The sequence below is a fragment of the Benincasa hispida genome, chromosome 9, assembly GCF_027475165.1.
Source record: "Benincasa hispida cultivar pf3 chromosome 9, pf3_genome.v1.1, whole genome shotgun sequence".
In the NCBI taxonomy this organism is placed as follows: Eukaryota; Viridiplantae; Streptophyta; class Magnoliopsida; order Cucurbitales; family Cucurbitaceae; genus Benincasa; species Benincasa hispida.
In genome coordinates, this window is record NC_143486.1 from 5,001,020 (window position 1) to 5,021,896 (window position 20,877).

Genomic DNA, 20,877 nt, shown 5'->3' on the forward strand with positions numbered 1-20,877 from the left:
ATCGAACTATACTAACCAACTCCTTGTCCCAAATGTTCCCTGAATAGTTAAAACGAGATTTGAAAAAACTTGTTTTTTTTTATTTTTTTTAATTTTTGAAATATACAAAATTCAAATGTTAGTTTAAGAATTGTGAAGACCATAATACAAAAGTGGATAGAAAACAAACATATAAATTTGAAAATTTGAAAACTAAAATTGAAATCTTTATTAAAGGGAGCTTTAATAATTTGGTTGGTTTCGTTATACAGTTTTACACAGAACAGAGAAGAATGAACATTCATCGAAACCCAAGAACCGAAGAAGATGAACTCTTTCTCTCAATCTTTCAAATTTAAACATAAATTAAACCCATTTCTTGTTTTTCCCATTACAAGCAAATTTGTTTTTCATCCATATAATTGCAGGTTTTACAATAGCAACAACCGGACTATGAAGATCACAGTCTCTGGCTTGAAACTCAAACAAATTTGAAAAAAAAAGAAAAAAAAGAAAAAACCCGATTCTTCTACCTCTATATGTGCAAAAGATTTTTTCTAAATTTTCTCTAACTCTGCACTATCCCTACTTGTTCAAGATCTGAAGAAGTGAGATTGTTGCCAATTCTTCTCTCTCTGCTTAAAAGCCTTTTCAACGTTCTCAATCTGTTTGTCACAACCGATCCCGTTTCTTCATCGGCGAAACAGCCGCCGGCGCCGGATGTAGAGGGCTCGTTGGGAATGTCAATTACCACCATTCCATTTCCATCTGCCCTTGTATTTGCTGAAGAAGAAGAAATTTGAGATTCTTCCAAACAAATCCCTCTTGAACTGACCTGCATTTGATTCCCCCAAAACAGAACATTTGTAGGAAAAATTGGAGACTCCATTGAAGACCCAGATTCCAAATTATGTTCAGAATTGGATTCCGTGGGGATCACTGGGTTTCTACAAAGAGGGCAAGTGGAATTGGATTTGAACCACATATCAATACAGTCCACATGGAAGCCATGGTTGCAGATCGGAAGCAACCGAGCTTTCTCACCCTCACTTAACTCCGACAAACAAACAGCACATTCTAATCCCTCTTCGAAATCCGCCGGCGAGAACACCACGACCGGAATGGACTGCAGCAGGGCGGAATCAAGCCCTTTATGTAATGTAGAAGAAACAGGGGATTCGTGATTGGCGGCGGAATCCGGCGAGGATTGGTGAATGTGAGATAAGAACCAGCGGGAGTAAAGCTGGAGAATGAGAACGAAGGCAATGACTAAACAGAGGATTAAAATGGCGGCGAGCATGATTTTGCCGGTGAGTTCCATGGCAAATGAACCCCCAAATGGGCGGTTGATTGTGGATGCGTGCTCTTCCATGGGGGGAAATTGAAGAGAAATTGGGAAATGTGAAATGGGAAGAAGAAGAGGGAGAGATTTAAAGAAGGAGGGAGAGGGAAGACTCAGGGGTGGACTTTTTATATTGCTCTGTTTGTGCAGAGAAAGTGGACGACGAAGAAGAAGAAATGTTGGAGGAGAGATGGTTTGTTATGGTTTTAAGTAGGACGGTTGAACGAACCGAAGTGCTTAACATAAAGCCATCACGTCGTCGTCTTTCGTTTCCCCTTCTTCACGAAATTGCGGTCTTGACTTGGTCAGTCCCTTTTGCCTGCTTTTTAGACTCTAAACACCACTTTTATATTCTTCCCTCCATTGCTCTCTTCAAATCACTCTTCAACCCCAACCATTTTGATTATGCAACTCCAACTATAAGGCTATAGGCCTTAGATTGAGTTTGTTTTCTTTTTTTCTTGATTGAGTTTAATGTTAACTTTTTCTATTTTGGTTGGATTGGTTTGGATCTACATCATCGACTTGGAAAGAAAATTACCTTACATCTCATCTCTCCTACCAAGCTCCAAAATATCTATCATTCTCCAAACGAGAACCTCCACCCCTCATCAAGCAAAATTATCCCTTAATTAAACAAATTAAACATCAGAATGATACCATAGAATGAGGAAATTGAACGAAGTAGCAAAGAGAATTCTTCGTTTGGAGTGGCAAGAGAATACTTTGTTTAAAATGGCAAGGGGAAGAAGGAACAGACGCGTTTGGAACAACAATAGAGGAGAGGAATTTATAGGAAACCCTAATCAGATCTAGAGAAAAACATGCAACGAGAGTACCACCTTAAACATAGATTTATAGATCTGTGAAGGGTTAGACGAAATAAAGTTAGAGGCTTTAAGGATCTAGATCTGGTTTCGACGGAGATAAAGAGACGTGAAACAAGATCCGAGGTGGCATCGACGAAGATGAAAGAGACGAAAACCACATTTGAGGAGTGGAATCGATAAAGAAGATAGAGAGAAAAAGCATATATGAGGAGTAGAATCGACGAAAATGGAAGAGACGAGCCAAGATCTTAGCACTACATTCGACAGAGAAAAAGAGAGATGGAAGAGATGAGCTAAGAGACGAGTGAGACGAAACCGGGAGGTTGCAAATAGTGAACATTGTAGAAATCGTAGGTTAGGGAATAGTAAATACTATTGTTAATTTGGGTATAATAGTTGGAGCCCCAAACTTGGAGTGGGCTATTATAGCCCACTCCACCCCACTCTAATCTGAAGCCCAGACAACCCATAAGGGTAATTGTAAGTATAGTAATTATGCCTAAAGTATTAGTAGATATAACATAATGCAAAATAATTTGGAGTATAGCAAAAGTTAGATTTAGCTTTCAAAGTCTATCAGTGAGACTTTATCACTAATACAAGTCTATCAACAATTGAGTCCACCAATTTTTTTTCCTAAAAGTGTTACTCATTGCTTATATTAAGGGTTTGATTGGGCTTCCAACTTTAAGTTGGTAGGAAGGACTATTATAGCTTAGTCTATGTTTGAGTTTTAAATACAATAGTAGTGTTTACAACTATTTATATCTTACAATTAACTATAGTCATACTATTTACAATCATTTTCTATTATAGTGTTTACTATTTACTACTCATCTTCTCTATCACTGTTTGTTACAATGTTTACTATTTTTTCTACCCAAACTAAAATAGTTGCACCCTAAATACAAACTATTATGACCCATATGCTATAATAATCACTAACTATAATAACCAACTTAACTCTGTAGACGCACTTAAGCGTCTATTAAAGTTTATGAAAATTTTTAAAATCTTTATCTTGTTTTGGATCAAAATTTTGAACTTTTGGTGTTTGAGCCTAAACTAGTATTTTTAACCATTGAAACCTTCACTTTTGCTTAATTAGTTTAGACAAATACTCTCAATTAAAAGTTAGAAATTTGAATTTCCATGACCCCATATATAGTTGAATTTAAAAAAAAAAATCTTAATCTTTCATAAGTAAAGTGCATTAATTTAGATCATTTCATTTTAAATCGTTAATGCATAACTTTCACCTGTGAATCTAAGCTACTTTTAATTAATGAATGATTTTTTTTTTCCATTTTTGTACTCCTTTATTTTTATGGATGGACCTATTTAGGAAGAGTTAAGTAGCTAGTAAGGTAGGATTATGAGAGAAGATTAATTTTATTAGGTGATTTGAGTCGACTTAAAATGAAATCAAGAGAAAATAGTTATAATCACGATATGATTTAAATTGATTCACTTATAAAGCTCTAAAATTTAAATTGATAGAATTATTTTTAGAAGTTCTAATTAAAGAAAATTTACTTAAATTGAGTCTAATTCCTTTTAATTTTTATGTCTCAAGAAATTATAAATTTTATGTATGGAATATATATTATAACTACTCTAACTCTAACTATATATAATATAACTCTAAAATATTAATAGGATAAATGATATAGGATTTGTTTGTGATGACTTTCAAAGCACTTTGAATGTCCATTCTAAAGAGACCATTAGTTTATTTGTTAATAGGAACACATATTTATTCTTTATTATTGTTTGCTACATCTTTCTCTACTCTTTTATTTATTTATTTTTTCAAAGAATTGAATGTATGTTAGTTTTTTCTTTAACAAAGAAAGAGAATAGATAAATTATTGGCCAACCAACCTTAAGAAAGACAATAGTAGAATGATGTGGGAGTGTGGGGATTGGCCTACAAAATTGAACAAAACTAATTAATAATTTATGGTGTAGACTTTGTAAAATAAGACTAAAAACAGTGTTACAGTGTTTATTTGTGTGGCTATCATATCATCATATTGTGCCCCATTCACCCAGGCATGCTCACGTGGAACCAACCCCCTTCACCTACATTTCTTTTCTTTTTTTATTTTTAAAATAACTCTCAATTTTTTTTACTCTTTTTATTGGTCTTTATTTAGAGTTAAAAACTCGTCTAAAATTAACGTTTAAATGCTTTGAATTTGATATTTGGCTCATTCACCTAATATGCTTATATAGAATCAACTTTTTAAATTTATGTCGTAGTTATATTTGTCATATTTACTTTATTTATGATTTTATCACTAGGATTTAGAGAACTGTACTATATAAACTCTCTAACTTTAAAGTGATTTATAATCTATAATTTGAATTATTCTCTCTAATAATAAGTTATTCTCCCTGGTGCAATGGTTGATCCTTGGCCTTTGATATTCTTTTTCAATATTAATAATAATAAGTTGCTCTCTTTACCATGGATGTAACTAACATATTGTTAGTAAATCACGTAAATCTTTGTATTGATTCTCTATTATTTTACTATTGTCGATTTCTTAGCGATTAAGTCTCTTTTTTTTTTTAGTCTAGCTACCATTAGTTTTCGTTTTTACTGTAAGTAGGGCAGATTAAATTGAGTTTGAAAGTTAAAAGATCAAAATCTTTCTTTTTAATAAAATCACATATCTCTAAAGAGATCTTGTCTAGTTTGGTTATTATTAATAATGAGTAAGGAAATATGATTACATAGAGTTGCTTATTTTGATTTATATATTTAGCTTCATTTTATTTGAATTGTATTCCTATAGGTCATCTTCTGTTTACTCAACTGAAAGGATTTTTTTTTCTCCCTTTTTTTTGGTCAAATCAAATTATTTTCCCCAAAGTAGATAGGAATTAGGATTTGAATGATGAAAAACATTTTAATTCTCATATTCACTCAATTGATTAAACAAACATTTACCAAAATCTTTTTGGAATTTCTTAAATTAATATACCAAGTCTTATATATTATTATTATTATTAGCATTGGAATAGATGAAAGGTAGTGATTGTAGTTCAATATCCACAATTCATTTGTGATTTTTATTTTTAGTTTTGAAAAAAAAAAAAAAAAAAAGTTAATTGAGACTCAAGGTATTCTCTTTTTTGATCCACCCACACACCTCAATTATGACTCTCTATAACTACAATAGTAATTATAGCCATAGGTAAATGAAATGACTTTAAATATCATAAATTTTTTAAAATTTAATGGAAATTAAATATATTAACTATCTAAAAACGAAAGTTTGGGGTAATGAGTTAATTATTATACTCTAGGTTTTTATAATTGGGTTTTAATAGTTTGTATTTGAGGTGTAGATTATTTAGTTTGGATTATATAGTATGTGTTTAAGGTGTAAACTATTTTAGTTTGAGAATGAAATAGTAAACACTATAGCAAAATAAAAAAAAATTGAGGAAAGTAAAATAGTAAAAATGGTCACAAATAGTAAATACTGTAGCTGGGGGTTTTGAAATAGTATTTATTGTAGCAAGAGGTGATTATTATAATCTTATGATAATCTTTACCCAAACACCTCTTAAAGAGATGTGCGACAGAAAAAACATGAAAACAATTAAAGAGATGTGCAAAAAACAATAATTTGTTTTAAAACAGTGTTTTTTTTAAAAAAAATAAGGTGAGATTTTATTTTATTTTTTCAATACAATTGAGATAAGAGAATTCAAATCACATACCTCATAATTACTAACACGTTCATATGATAATCGCTGGGTTTGACATAAGTAAAGTGAGATTTGGAACAGAATGATTAAAGTCCAATGATTTTTTCGGTGTTTTATATAACAAAACCATTATGAATGTCATGCAAGTGCCATTGAGTGGCTCTGCCTCATTTTTTGGAAGCTGTTTGTCTCTTTACCAAACCACAAGTGGGCCGCCCAAGGCCCTTAATTGGATAAAAGGGTCGGGCCCAGTTGCCTGTCCAACAAGCCTGTCTCGTTTGGTAAGCCCATTTAATGCCCCCATGTCCCACGTGGAAGGCCCCATGGCCGTATATAGGCCCACTTTAGATTCTGAAAAGCCCTCTTAAAATGCTCATGTCCTTCATTTGGATAATTGAATTGGGCTCTCATGGGCTGGGCTGCTTCTCCGTCCATTTGGATTAAAAAAAAGCCCAACACTGTATATTCAATTTCAATATTTTGAGAAATTGCTAACGTTTTTAGGTTTATATCCCATTGTAGTCTTTTAGCTTTTAAGATCTCTGTTTTAGCCAATGAGATATGTGATTTGAATTCCTTTATTTATATTGTATTAAAAAAAAAAAAGGGATTTTTCTATTTTATTTCTCATCTTTGTTATACTTTTAACAAAAAAATAGATGTAACATAGCGTAAGTATGTACATTAACACAAGGATGTAACTTTGAAGTGGGTATTAAATAAAGCGTTTATAACAAGGACAATTATTTATGCTTTGTTTAGTGTCAGGATTTGGATAGAAATGATTTTAAATTCTAGGATTTTAAATGATGAAAATTATTTCAAATTCTTATTTGTGTACGAAATTAAATTGATTTGAAATCGTTGAAACTAAATTTTATTGTTTGGATATTCACGAGAAAGGAAATGAAAGTATAGCATTATTACTTATTTACACTTACACTTATACAAACATTATATCAGTAATTATGAAACTCTTTTATATATTAGGTTAAATTATATAAAATACCACAAAACTTCGTATTTTGTGTAAAAATATCCATAAACTTTCAAAAGTTTTACAAGTATCTTTAAACTTCCAAAATGAGTTAAAAAAAATATCCTTATTAGTTTTAGAAGGACACCGTTAGTGTTTTATATCAAAGATACCCTTAAACTTTTAAAAGTTTCAAAAACATAAAAAAAAAAAAAAAAGTTTTAAAATATCCTTACTATTTTATGAATATAAACCGTTAGTATCGTCTTACATATTTTTCCATCTTTTTTCCTCCCATCCCTTCTTCAATACCCTCTTACTTCTTTTTTAACCCTTTGACATTTGTTAATCTAAAATAAGCAAATAAATAAAATTGTACACTCCAATTAAGAAATATGGACTATAGTAAGAAGAAAGAGAATAAAGAAAACACCAAAGAATTTTAGGACTTAAATGTTTTAACATAGTTGTACAACTTAATAAAACTTCAAACACATTGATTACCATATTAACAGTAGGAGCATTTTCATTTTATTTTTATTTTAAAGTTATTTTTGCAACGAGATATTAACCGTTTTTGTTCATATACTAACAGTGAAAGTGAAGGTATTTTAAAACTTTTCTTTAAATTAAGGGTATTTTTGAAACATTTGAAAGTTGATGGGAATTTTTGAAACAAAACTTTAATGATTTCCATTAAAAAAAAAACCAAGAAACTCGTTTTAAAAGTTTATTTAAATGGTATTTTTAAAACTTTTAAAACGTGAGAAGTATTTTTGACACACAATACAAAATTTAGAGACAGTGTTTATAATGAAGGTATTAAAAAATTCAACCTATGAGCAAGTCTAAAATAAGAAACAAGTGTACAAAAACGAAAATTATAGCAATCAAGGATTCTCAGCATTTAACCCAAATATGTAGGCTATGTTTGAGAGTTTCAAAGAAAGGATGAATGGAGATCAACCGTGAATAAAGAAGGGGCAAACTCGGAAACTAATTTTCAAAGTTTAAACGGAAAATTGTATAGGTAAAAACAATATTTGAAATTGTTAGATGAGAAATTTCGGCCGATTAAATTTTGCCACGTCATCACAACAGAAGCTCAAGCCCAGTATGAAAATTATAAATAGATTGAGTCAAGTAATTAAAATTGCTCAGGTCTAACCGATGCCCATGTAAAGTCCTTGAAATTATAACATGCTTTTACATAGGAATTAAGGAAGAAATATATTTAATTTTCACATAATTTCCATTTAATTTTCACATAATTCATTAAAATTATATAGCATAAAAATATGCATTAAGAAACATAAAATTACAACGTGCATTTACATAGGAATCAAGAAAGAAATTGACACTTACCCTTGAAGAATATCTTCTTCGCATAAATCCCTTGATCCAGATCACAAACCCTTCGTTCTGGATCTCAATCACCAAAATATGGAATCCCAATTGGGCACCACCACTTGAGAACCCTTTATATTCTCTTGGGAATGAGAATGTGCATGAATAGTGGGCTCTGCACAAACTTTTTGGAAAGGGGATAAAAGGATGGGAGGGAGGAGAAGATTTTTCCAAAAAGCTCTTGTCTATGATCTAGAGGAAGAGGAGGAACTTTTGAATTGTTCAACTCACTGCACATTATTTTTAGCTGAGAGAAATTAGGAGGAGGGAGTTGTAACTCTCTTCCTTTAATTTAATTAAATATAAATATAATGTAATTTAATTAAAATAAATAATATATATATATATATATATATACTATACTATATGTTATATCAAATATAACACATATCCTATAGTTTTATATTGTATTAAATACAATATAACCTATAATTTTATTTTCTCTCAACAATGCATGACATTTAATCTAAATAATATTTATATTAAATTCAGTTATATGAATCTCATCCATACAATTAATATCCGAATCATATTCAAATATTTTAATTCCTCTCAACTATTTATGGTATTTAACATAAATCATATTTATATTAAATTTAATTATATGAATCTCATTCATATAATTAGTATTTGAATCATATTCAAATTCTTCTCAAAATACTTTATATTATAATTTATCAAATACATTATATTATTATATCACATATAATTAATTAGTTAAATTAACTATATCATATATAATTAATTCACTCGCTTAATTTGAACAATTCGAATTAATCTAAAATTAATTCTCAATTAAAACCCTATTGAGCTACAAAGGGGACCTTATGGACCTGTAGATTGAAGCTTCAATGGTACTTGGATAATTAATTAATCTCTTTAATTAAATTACCTAACATCTGTTAACTATCGACCAAATTACCTTTTTGCCCTTGTAGTTACATCTAACTTTTTAAGTACCACTGATTTCTCTAATGAATAATAAATGATAGTCCAACTATGACCAAGTCGCTCTCGGGCCAAAAGAGGGTGTAGCCACATTGTTTAAACCCCAGAATCAGCCCTTAAGAGAGCAATTTATCTACTTACCTCGACATTAGGGAATGAGCAAATTTCGTCTTGTGTAGTTGTGTTCCCAACTCCCCAATCAGACGAATCTCCAAAATGGTAGGCATGTTGAGTTGACAATTTGGCCATTCTCACCCATACAAATCAAAGGACCGCCTTCATAGGCAGGAGTTCACAACTCATTTATGACTCAAGTTATGTCACCAATGGTCATCCTTGTGAAATGTAAGTCTCTATTAGTAATGGTGTTATATAATAAGACTAATCATTTCGTGGTCCGGTCATATACAAACTGTTTGTATAGGATACCCCCGCTCACATGTCTATACATAAATAATTAGGATAAGATCATTTGTAGCACTTTACAATACTCGTAACATCTACAAAGCGGGTCGTATCCGTAGTGTCACCAGGATAAGGTACCCAACCTTATCCATCTACTATAGACCATTTAGGTTATTATTTAAACAAGATCCACCTGTATATCTCTACATACTTGTTTAAATTACATAAAATAACCTGGGATCTTAGTTTATTGGATTGAGTGTATGCTCATAAAATAACAATTATTTTATTAATAACAATTTGTTTATACAATATTTATAAACTATGAGAATTCAAGAGATTTATGACACCAATCCTGACAATATGTAAGATCCATAACGAAAGGTTCGTGATTCAGATCGAGGGATTTACGCGAATAAGGTATTCTTCAAGGGTAAGTGTCAATTTCTTCCTTAACTCCTATGTAAAAGCATGTTGTAATTTTATGTTCCTTAATGCATATTTTTCTATTATGTAATTTTAATGAATTATGTGAAAATTAAATGGGAACGTTCCCCGCTTCCGCTGTGAAACCTTCGTGTGTTTTCCTTCAATTAGTATCAGAGCGATCGTTTTAATTCCTATTTTTTATTTCCATAATTTAATTACAGAATCATGGTGGGTTGCAATCTGTAAATTTTCATGTTGATGAATGGTTTGCATTATGGATGTTTTGGGGTTGGATCTTAGTTATACTACTTTGATTTTAAAAATTTGATTCATAAGAGTCCGTTGTTTTAGGCGTTAAATGCTATCAAGTTTGTATTTTTTAATGTCTTGAGTCAATCGTGCTGTTCCCGGAGACTTTCGGGCAAAAACGGGGCTCAAACCAGACGAGATTCGAAGAAGATCGAATCTGTACAGTAGGCGACTATACAATAGCGTCGATGTGATGGACGAAGTTTTTCTCCGTAGTGTCGGATGCTAGGGCACGACGTCACGACACTTCGAGACAGAGAAGAAGTGCGTTTCAGCACCAGTTCACATGCGATTCAGTTTGATTTGGAGCTGGTTCGAGTCCGGTTCGCTTGGTTCGAGCGGTTCAAGGGTGGTTCGGTTGCTGGAGGTCCTATTCATGCTGTTTCAAGACCCAATTCACCTATTTAGAACCAGTTGGATCTTTTATTAATATAATAGGTAGTTTTGATTAATTAAATTAATATAACATTAATATAAATGTTATATTAATTTAATTAATGCTTTAGAAGTCCAATCCCGCTCCATAATTTCTATTTAAATTATGTATATGATGTATGGTTTAATTTTGTTATATATGTCATAATGTATGTTATATAGTAAAATCCCACCATAGGTTATGCATTACTCGTGCATCATTTATATTATAAATTTTATAATATATAGTTGTACGTTTTAATTTTATAGCGCTCATGCATCATATAATATAAGTGTTATACTATATGCTTGCATGTATTAATAACATAGTCATGCATCATTTATATTATAAGTGTTATAATATAGTTGTATGTATGGATGGATGGATGTTATTAATTGTTTCATTACCTTATTGTATAAGTATTATATATGGTTTGTAATGAAATGGGAATTGCATGATGCATGACATTACTTTAGATAATTTTATAAAATATGTCATTCGGTGCAATGTATGGTTTTAATTTGTTTTATTTTTTATAAGATTTATAACTAAATAAAATTAGAAATTAAAATCAATAATTCAAAATTGCATGTAAACTTAAGTAAAATTATTTTTGTAAATAGTTTTAAAATTTGATTCACATAGATCTAAGATCACAAATTTTTTATGAGATTATAAATTGATTAATATTTTTAATCATTTTAATAGGATTAAATTGGTTATAATAAAAGATTAAAATTGTAGCAAATATATCTATAAGGGACCTTTTGTCTAAGGTTAGTTCTGTCTAGGCTGGGGTATTTACGTTGATGGAAATGTAACACCCCTACCTGGGAACTGACCTGGAAAGATGAATTAGATAGATTTTCTATAAGCATGCAATTGTTGATTAACGTTTGTTAAAGTGAACAAACATTAATCAAAATTGTTTAACTATCCAAAGTAAGTGTTACTTTTGGGAAAACTTAAACAACCACTTAGTAAAAATAATTAACTATATTTTTTTAAGTAAATTAAACCCTAGGTTATTAAAATACTCAGTGGGAGGAAAAAGATGTATATAATACATCAAATTTCACTCACGTTTCTCCTTTTATATTCACATTGTGGGACTCATGCTTGGCCTCAAGGCGCCCTGGGAGCGTCCCCTTTCGGATGGTGTTTGCATGGTTCAATATCAAGGTGAATGGAGAGAGTATTTATGGTAAGTGGGAAAGGGATGTGTGTCAACATACCCTACAGCCTCCTTCATTGGTTTACACTGTGAGATCTTCTTACACGGCCTTGAGGCGTCCTGGGAGCGTCCCCCTTCGGATGGTTTATGCAGTAGGTCAATATCAAGGCGACCTCCAGAAATGGATAGGATCGCTTTAGTTTTAGCCCTAATCGATTTTCCCTTCAGTTTGCTCATTGGGGCAGAACTCTAGGGTCTAAAATGAAGGGTCACACACTTACGAGAAATTGTTAAGCTAGTTAATGATTTTTTGGCCAAATAAATGATGACTAATTGTTATAGGAATAAGAGTTACTTTGGTGTAATGATTGGTTGAGAATGTCTCAGTATAGTGAAAGGACAAATGACTACCCTTCGGTTGCTTCAGTCCTAAGTCACTGAAGCATCATCGCAAAATTAGATGTTAAATGGGGTTCATTTAGTTTCTGCTAAATTTGATTGGATATTTTAGAGTTGTGCTAAAATCTAATGTAGACTAATTTATTTCTTTTTTAGCAAATATGTCAAACTGTAATTTTCCATTAGTTGCCTCTAATTTGACTATTTTTAATTATTCAATGTGGAAAGATTCAATTAAAATCTTTTTTGTGGTTAGCAATCTCAACATTGTCATGACTGAGGATTTTCCTCAAGTCCCAACCTCTAATGCAACACGAAATGTTTGTGATGCATATGAGATATGGACAAAGGCTAATTCTAAGGCCAGAGTTCACATTTTGGCAAGCATACCTAATGTATTAGCCAAAAGATTTGAGAGCATGGTCACTGCACATCAGATCATGCAATCAATGCAAGAATTATTTGAGTGGAAGTTCTCACAATTCAAGCAAAATGGGGTTGTGAAACCAGTAATATCAGCTCTTTAGATAAACTCCAGTCTATATTGAATGTCAAAGAACAAATATGGAAAGCAATTGTTGCTAGATCTAATGAAGTTAATCAACGAGGATCGTCCTCTAAGATGAAACTTGGAGTTTATGATATGAGTTGTGAAGTTGATCCCACTACTCTCCAGAGAAGGAAAAACTCCGAAAAAATATGATTTATTTGTCTTGGAGACATGCTTAGTAAAGAATGATGATTCTACCTGGATAGTTGATCCAGGAGCTACTAATCACACATGTTCTTCTCATCAAGGATTTAATTGCTAGAGACAATTGGTAGCTGGAGAGATGACTCTTAAAGTTGGTACTGTTGAGGCCATTTCAGTTGTTGCCGTAGGTAGGCTTAAGTTATTTTTTTTGACAAGAAACGATATATGTTATTGGATGATGTATATGTAGTATCTCAAATCAAGAGGAACTTAATTTCTATTTCTTGTCTGATTGAACAAAAGTACTCCTTATCCTTCTCTGAAATAAAGTGTTTATTTTTAAGAATGAAATGAAATTAGGCTTTGGTTCAATGGAAAATAACTTATATGTACTAAGGTCATTAGTTACAAAAGTCGTGCTAAATACTGAAATGTTCAAAATTGCAACAATTGTTAAAAGACCAAGAGTTTCTCCTAAAGAAAATGCTCATCTTTGGTGATGTGAATTCAACCATTGAACCATTGCATGTACCTAAAGGACCAATTACAAGAAGCAAGACAAAGAAGATTCAAGAGACATTCACACTACATCTTCAAAAACTAGCAAATTCACAAGAACCGATAAATAATTTTGAGACCAAAGTTTTATATAATGTTAGTTCAATGATTCAAGAAGATAATGACATGAAGATGGTATGGAAAAAGTTCTATAGTTTGGAAGATGGCATGGTGGTAAAAAAAAGTGTGCAGATTTTGTGAAGAAAATGTTGTCAAGTGTGCACTGCATGGGAAAATGTGATGTCAAACCTTATCAAACGTGCATAACTACTTTGCCGCCTTCTAGAGGAGATATTTAAGGCAATTTTAAGACTGTCTACTTTCTTAGTTTTGCATTTTGACTTATGATTTAGTATGCAATTAAGTTTCAAGTTTCTAGGTGTTATTTTCTACAATTTGCAATTAATTGTATTTGAATGACTTTTGAGTTTCTTAGTTTATCCACGACCATTTGGCCTATAAAATGGCTTGTAATGTTCTTCAAAACTCAGATGATTGATAGTAAAAAGCTTGTGCTTATTCAACCCTTTGGTGTTGTCTTTTTTCTTTCAAATCTTGCTTTAGATTTGATATTTAAATCAATTCATTAGATTAATCTCGATCAAGCTAATTCTGGAGTGAGTTGTCTTAGGATCTAAGAGTGACTATCATAGATTCTAAGTTTGATCTAAGTAGCTTTCTTTGTGAGTGTTTGAAAGGATCCTAGAATGACCTCTAGCTTTGTATCCAACAAGCATCGCGGGCACTTATCATTTGGCATCCAAGGTTAGGTCACATCAATCTCAATAGGATTGAAAGGTTGGTAAAAAGTGGACTTCTAAATGGTTTATAAGAAAACTCTTTACCTATATGTGATTCAGCCTTGAAGGCAAAATGACGAAACAACCTTTTAATAGAAAAGGTTATAGAGCTGAAGAGACCTTGGAACTTATACATTCAGACCTCTGTGGTCCGATGAATGTAAGAGCACGATGAGGGTATGAATATTTCATATCTTTCATATATGATTATTCTAGATATGGGTATCTATCAACATAAGTCTGAAGCACTTGAAAATTTCATGGAGTACAAGACTGAGGTTGAAAACTTGTTAGGTAAAAAAATAAAAACACTATGATCTGATCATGGTGGAGAATATATAGACCTATGATTCCAAAACTATATGATAGAACATAGGATTACGTCCTAATTCTTAGCCCCTGATACACCTCAACAGAATGGTGTATCGGAAAGGAGAAACAGAACCCTGTTGGACATGGTTTGATCAATGATGAGCTATGCTTAACTTCCTGACTTGTTTTGGAGATTGCAGTAGATACTGCAGTTTATATTTTGAGCAGCGTTCCCTCGAAGAGTGTTTCTGAAACACCTTTTGAGTTATGGAGAGGTCGTAAAGGTAGTTAGGCCACTTCAAAATTTGGGGGTGTCCAGCCCATATGCTAATGGCAAACCCCAAAAAGTTGGAACCTCGTTCAAAAGTATGCCTTTGTAGGTTGGCCCAAGAAACGAGAGGTGGGTACTTCTTTGATCTAAGTGAGAATAAAGTGTTTGTGGCAACAAACGCTAACTTCTAAGAAGACCACATACAGGATCATAAACCACGAAGCAAAATTGTTTTAAGTGAATTTTCTAATGAATCTACTGAGACTTCAACAAAAGTTGTTGAAGAGGCAGATACATCAACAAAAGTTGTTGATGTGGGATCATGTAGTCATACACATCCATCTCAATAGTTGAGATTGCCTCGACGTAATGGGAGAGTTATGAACCCATCTATACATTACATGGGTTTAACAGAAGCCCAATACATCGTAGTTGATGATGGAGTTGAGGATCTATTGTCTTATAAACAAGCAATAGAAGATGTTGACAAGGATGAATGGATTAAAGCCATGAATAAAAAAACGGAGTCCATGTACTTCAATTCCGTCTAGGAGCTTGTAGATCAACCAGATGGGGTAAAACCTATAGGTTGTAAATGGATCTACAAGAGAAAAAGAGGTGTAGATATACCCAATTTGAGTGCGTGGACTATGAAGAAACTTTCTAATCTATTGTCATGTTAAAGTTTATCAGAATTCTCTTGTCTATAGCCACATATTATGACTATGAAATATGGAAAATGAACGTCAAAACTGCCTTTTTAAACGATAATCTTGAAGATACCATCTATATGAATCAACCAGAAGGATTCATTGAACAAGATCAAGAGCAAAAGGTTTGAAAGCTTAATCGATCCATTTATGGACTGAAACAAGCATCTTAATCTTGGAATATAAGGTTTGATGTCGTGATCAAATCTTATAGCTTTGATCAGAATGTTTTTTGGGGTTGATGCCCTAAATCTCGTAGGGTCTTGTAGTTTGTAAACACCTGTATGAACAAACATTTTGTGATGTATAATATGAGATATTTTATTCACTACTGTCTATGAAATAGGAGATATTTTAGTTGCATTAACCACAAACCAATAAACTAAGATCCCTGGTTATCGTTGTAACTTAAGCATATATGTGGAGACATACAAGTGGATCGTGCTTTAAGTGATAACCTAAATGGTCTTTAATATATGGATAAAGGAGGGAAACCTTATTTTCATGACGCTACGAGTGTGACCCACTTTGTAGATGTTACAAGTGTTGTAAAGTGCTACAAATGGTCTGATCCTGACCATTCATGTATTAGACATGCGAGCAGAGATGCTATATACAAAAGATTTTATATAAGATCAAACCATGAAATGTTTAGTCTCGTTATATAACGTCGTTCATGACAGAGACTTTCATTTCACTAGGATGACCACAGGTAACATGACCTTAATCCTAAGTGAGTTGGGAACTTCTGCTTATGAGGGCGGTCCTTTGATTTTATGGGTGCGAGTGGCCAAATCGCCGACTCAAACCTACCATTTTGGGGATTCATCTGATTGGGGAGCTGAGAAATCAGCTATATAAGACAAAATTCACTCCTTCCCCGATTCGGGGGTAAGTAGATAAATTGCTCACTTAAAGGCTGATTCCCAGGCTTAAACAATGTGGCGCCACACCTTCTCTTGGCTCGAGACAGGTTTACTCATAGTAGGACTATGAAGTATTGTTCATTAGAGGAATCAGTGATACTTAAGGAGTTAGATGTAATTACAGGGGAAAAATGGTATATTGGCTCGACTGTACTTACGAGCGATTTGTGAAGGTCATTGTACTGTTGATTGGTTGTCGGTCTTTAGTGGAGTGTCCGACAATTAACGGATGGTGGATATCGTGATTAAAGAGTTTAGTCAATTATTCACGTACCGTTGGAGCTTCAAGCCACAGGTCCATAAGGTTCCCTTGGTAGCTCAATGGATTCATGTTGAGAATAAGTTTTTGGGTTAGTTTGAAGTGTTCAAATTAACAAGAGCAAATTTGATTATATATGATATAATTAAATTGCTTCAATTATATATGATATAATTGATTTGATGTATTAGATACATTAATTGGAGGGATTATTATTAAATGCCATAAAGGAGAAAAAGAACTATGGTTTACATATTACATGTGATGAGATATTAAAACTATAAGTTATGAATATATTAATTAAATCAATTATAGGATAATTGGTTTTGGTTTTTTCTCCTAATAACCAACTTAGTATGAAGTTGTGATTAGTTATGGTAACTGATGGATAAAATGAAAATCGTTTTCATTTTTTCATAATGCAATCATTAAGCGATCGATAATTGAACGCACAAAAGAATATAGCTATAGATAGCTTGAGAGCATAAATGATCGTGCATCAAGTTTGCTATACGATAGACACTTATTTCCTAAATGATTGAGTACTCAGTCTATACGATAGACTCCAGATATCTCCCACTTACTCTATCATCTATACGATATGTCAATTCCTCCTTCCCTATACCAAATCCATATAGAGCCCACAACTTCTGGATTCTCATACCGAGAATAGCGAGGTAGCCTCGTGGTGGTGTCTGCTTACTATTCAAGGGTCGAGTGTTACTCGTTTCTGTTCGAGGAGATTGCTGAGGCGTGACATTCGTGTTGTTGAATGTTCATGTTGTTAGATCGAGGGGAACGAGAAGAAAATTTCTTCTAGGGTAAGTTCACTTGATCCTTAGTGTTATTTTTATGAAGCGTGCTGTAATTTAGAGTTTATGCATAACTATTGCTGTTTGCTTGTAAATGTGTATGTTCTGTCACAATGGGATTTGGAATTATCTTGCTTCCGCTCACTGGTTCTCTTTGTATAGAGTTCCTTCAATATTGATGATCCTTGTGTTTACAAGAAAATCATCAACAGCTCAGTAGCTTTCCTCATGTTGTATGTGGATGACATTCCTACTCATTGGAAAATGTAGGTTTTCTGACTGATGTAAAGAAATGGTTGGCCGCCCAATTCTAAATGAAATATTTGGGAAAGGCGCAATTTATTCTAGGGATCCAAATCATCAGGCATCGTAAGAACAAAAGTTTGGTCTTGTCTCAGGCATCGTATATTGATGAGATGCTTGTCAGATATTCGATGTGCAATTCCAAGAAGAGTTTGTTACTTTTCAAGCATAGAATTGTATTGTCTAAGGAACAGTGTTCTAAGACTCCTCAAGAGGTTGAAAAAATGAGACGAATTTCCTATGCATCGGTTATTGGTATCCTTATGTGTCCAATGTTATGTACCAGACCTGACATTTGCTTGGCAGTAGGAATTTTTCAGTCAATATCAATCCAATCTAGGATTAGATCACTGGACAACAGTCAAAACAATCCTCAAGTACCTTCAGAGAACAAGGGACTATATACTTGTGTATGGAGATAAAGATTTGATCCTTACAGAATACACAAACTCTAACTTTCAAACTGATTAGGATTCTCAGAAATCCACATCAGGGTTAGTGTTTACTCTAAATGGAGGAGCTATAGTTTGGCGAAGCATCAAGCAATGATACATCACATACTCCACTATGGAAGTAGAATACGTAGCTACTTGTGAAGCTGCTAAAGAGGCTGTTTGGCTTGAGAAGTTCCTTAGGGGGTGTTTGATAAATGGGTATGAGTTATTGAGTTGGGTGGGTATTTATTACCCATGTTTATTAAGCCCATAAAGAAAACCTATGGGTTATTAAAACCCCATTTTTTACCCACTCAAAACTCTCTTTTTTTATCCCCTCAAAACTAGGACCTTTTATATCAATATGGTTGTTTTCAAAACTTATTATATTAGAGAAATATTAGATAGTCGAGGGTTGAGGATTCGACTAATGTAGAGGTCGAACGTTGAGAACTCGACAAACAAAGAAAAACTTGGAAACAATATGTATATTAGGGTTGTCGTAGGTTGAAGTTTCGACATACATAACTCGACAAACAAAGAAAAACTTGGAAACAATATGTATAAAGGGTTGTACATAAGTCGAAACTTCAACCCTCGCCAAGTGAAATCTCGCTAATTTTGTGTTGAGGATCTCGCTCTAGAAGTAAATCTCGCTAATTTTGTGATGAGGATTTCGCTCTAGAAGGAAATCTCGCTAGAAATGTGGGTTGAATCTCGCTAATTTTGTGATGAGGATCTCGCTCTAGAAGAAAATCTCACTAGAAATGAGGATCTCGCTCATGAAGATCCTCATGAGCGAGATCCTCATTATTTTTTTATTTTTTTTTATGGAAATATGTTATTTCTATTTACTTGACTTTACTATTTGTATTTACTTGACTTTACTAGCAACGTGGCTGCTACTTACTTTCAACTAACATTCAAATTAATTTCACTCTTTAATTAATGAGGTTAAATTAATTTCACTCTTTAATAAATGCACCCAACTCTCTCCAACAACCACTTCTTTCTCCCTCTTCTATTTATAGATGACTTCCCACTCATACGTTTTATATTTCCACTGTCTTTCTCCACCAAAAAATGTATGCTTTTGTTGGTTACTCTTTAGTTCAATTTATATTTTTTTGTTGGTTACTCCTTAGTTCAATTTATTTTATTTTATTTCTAATCTAATAATCATTATTTTGTGTTTCTTGTGGGGTCCAAACTAATTGCACAAATCATTCCTAATTAGTTTGAGGAGGTTTGTTATTTTGAGGTTCAGAGTATTTTCCTTTTTTAGGACTTATTTTTTTATTTTTTTAATGGAAATATGTTATTTGTTAATTGTTTGTCACATTTTTCTGGGAATACTAGTTCACTGTTTTTTTTTTATTATGGTTGGCGACATTATATTTTTTAATTTGATACTTCTCAAATTTTTGATAAATTATGGGTGAAATAGTATTGTTATGTAATTTTTTTTTTATCTAATAGTACGTTCATTTCAATGGGTGAAAAACAATGAGGATCTTGCTCATGAGGATCTTGCTCATCATAAGCGAGATCCATGAGCGAGATCCTCCTCATGAGTGAGATCCTCATTTTTTTTCACCTCCTCTGATACTTTTCAAATTTTTGATGAATTATGGGTGAAATAGTACTGTTATATAATTTTTTTTTTATCTAATAATACGTTCATTTCAATGGGTGAAAAAAAATGAGGATAGCGAGATCCTCCTCATGAGTAAGATCCTCATCATGAGCGAGATCCTCATTTTTTTCACCTCTTCTGATACTTCTCAAATTTTTTATGAATTATGGGTGAAATAGTACTGTTATGTAACTTTTTTTTTTATCTAATAATACGTTCATTTCAATTCTTTTTTTTTTTCAGCTTCAATAAGAACATATTCTATACATTTTGGTGTGTTATTATCAAGCTAGATTCAGGATTAATTTTAGTATGTCTTACTACGTTTCACAATCAAAATTGATTTTTTTTTTTAAATTATGTAATTGTAATGAAACGATGGTATTAATATTATAACCAATGTTTAATATTTGAAAAATATAGTTTCTAATAGCTGACATAAGAATTAAACAAATATTGCACACCAATATTCATACAATCGGTTCACCAAGTTTTGAAAGTATGGAAAAATGTATATTTTTTCTATATACATTGTTTTAACACATCTTTCGGTGAAAATTTGTTGTCCTAGGAACTAGGAGTATGACAAGTTTTTAGAAGCTGATACAAATTGTTCCTAAACCAATCTAGGAAAAAAAATAAGAAGAATAAGAAAGAGAGAGAGAGAGAAAAAAGAACCCACTAGGCCCTTAAAAAGACTTAACTAAAATACCCTCAACCATATCCTTAGGAAAAAAACCCACTAAGCCCTTGAAAACATTTATTTTTAGATTATTATAGGTACATTGGGAAATAACACCATAAATCTAAACTATAACATCGT

General features: G+C 32.4%; 1 protein-coding gene across 1 annotated transcript; it reads right to left on the reverse strand.

The window, feature by feature from the left end:
• Window positions 1–303: 303 nt before the first annotated feature.
• Window positions 304–2,841, reverse strand: LOC120085459 (RING-H2 finger protein ATL60-like). Its single transcript, XM_039041433.2, has one exon. The coding sequence runs from the start codon at window positions 1,349–1,351 to the stop codon at window positions 548–550; it is 804 nt and encodes a 267-aa protein (XP_038897361.1). The 5' UTR covers window positions 1,352–2,841; the 3' UTR covers window positions 304–547.
• Between the last annotated feature and the right edge of the window lie 18,036 nt (window positions 2,842–20,877).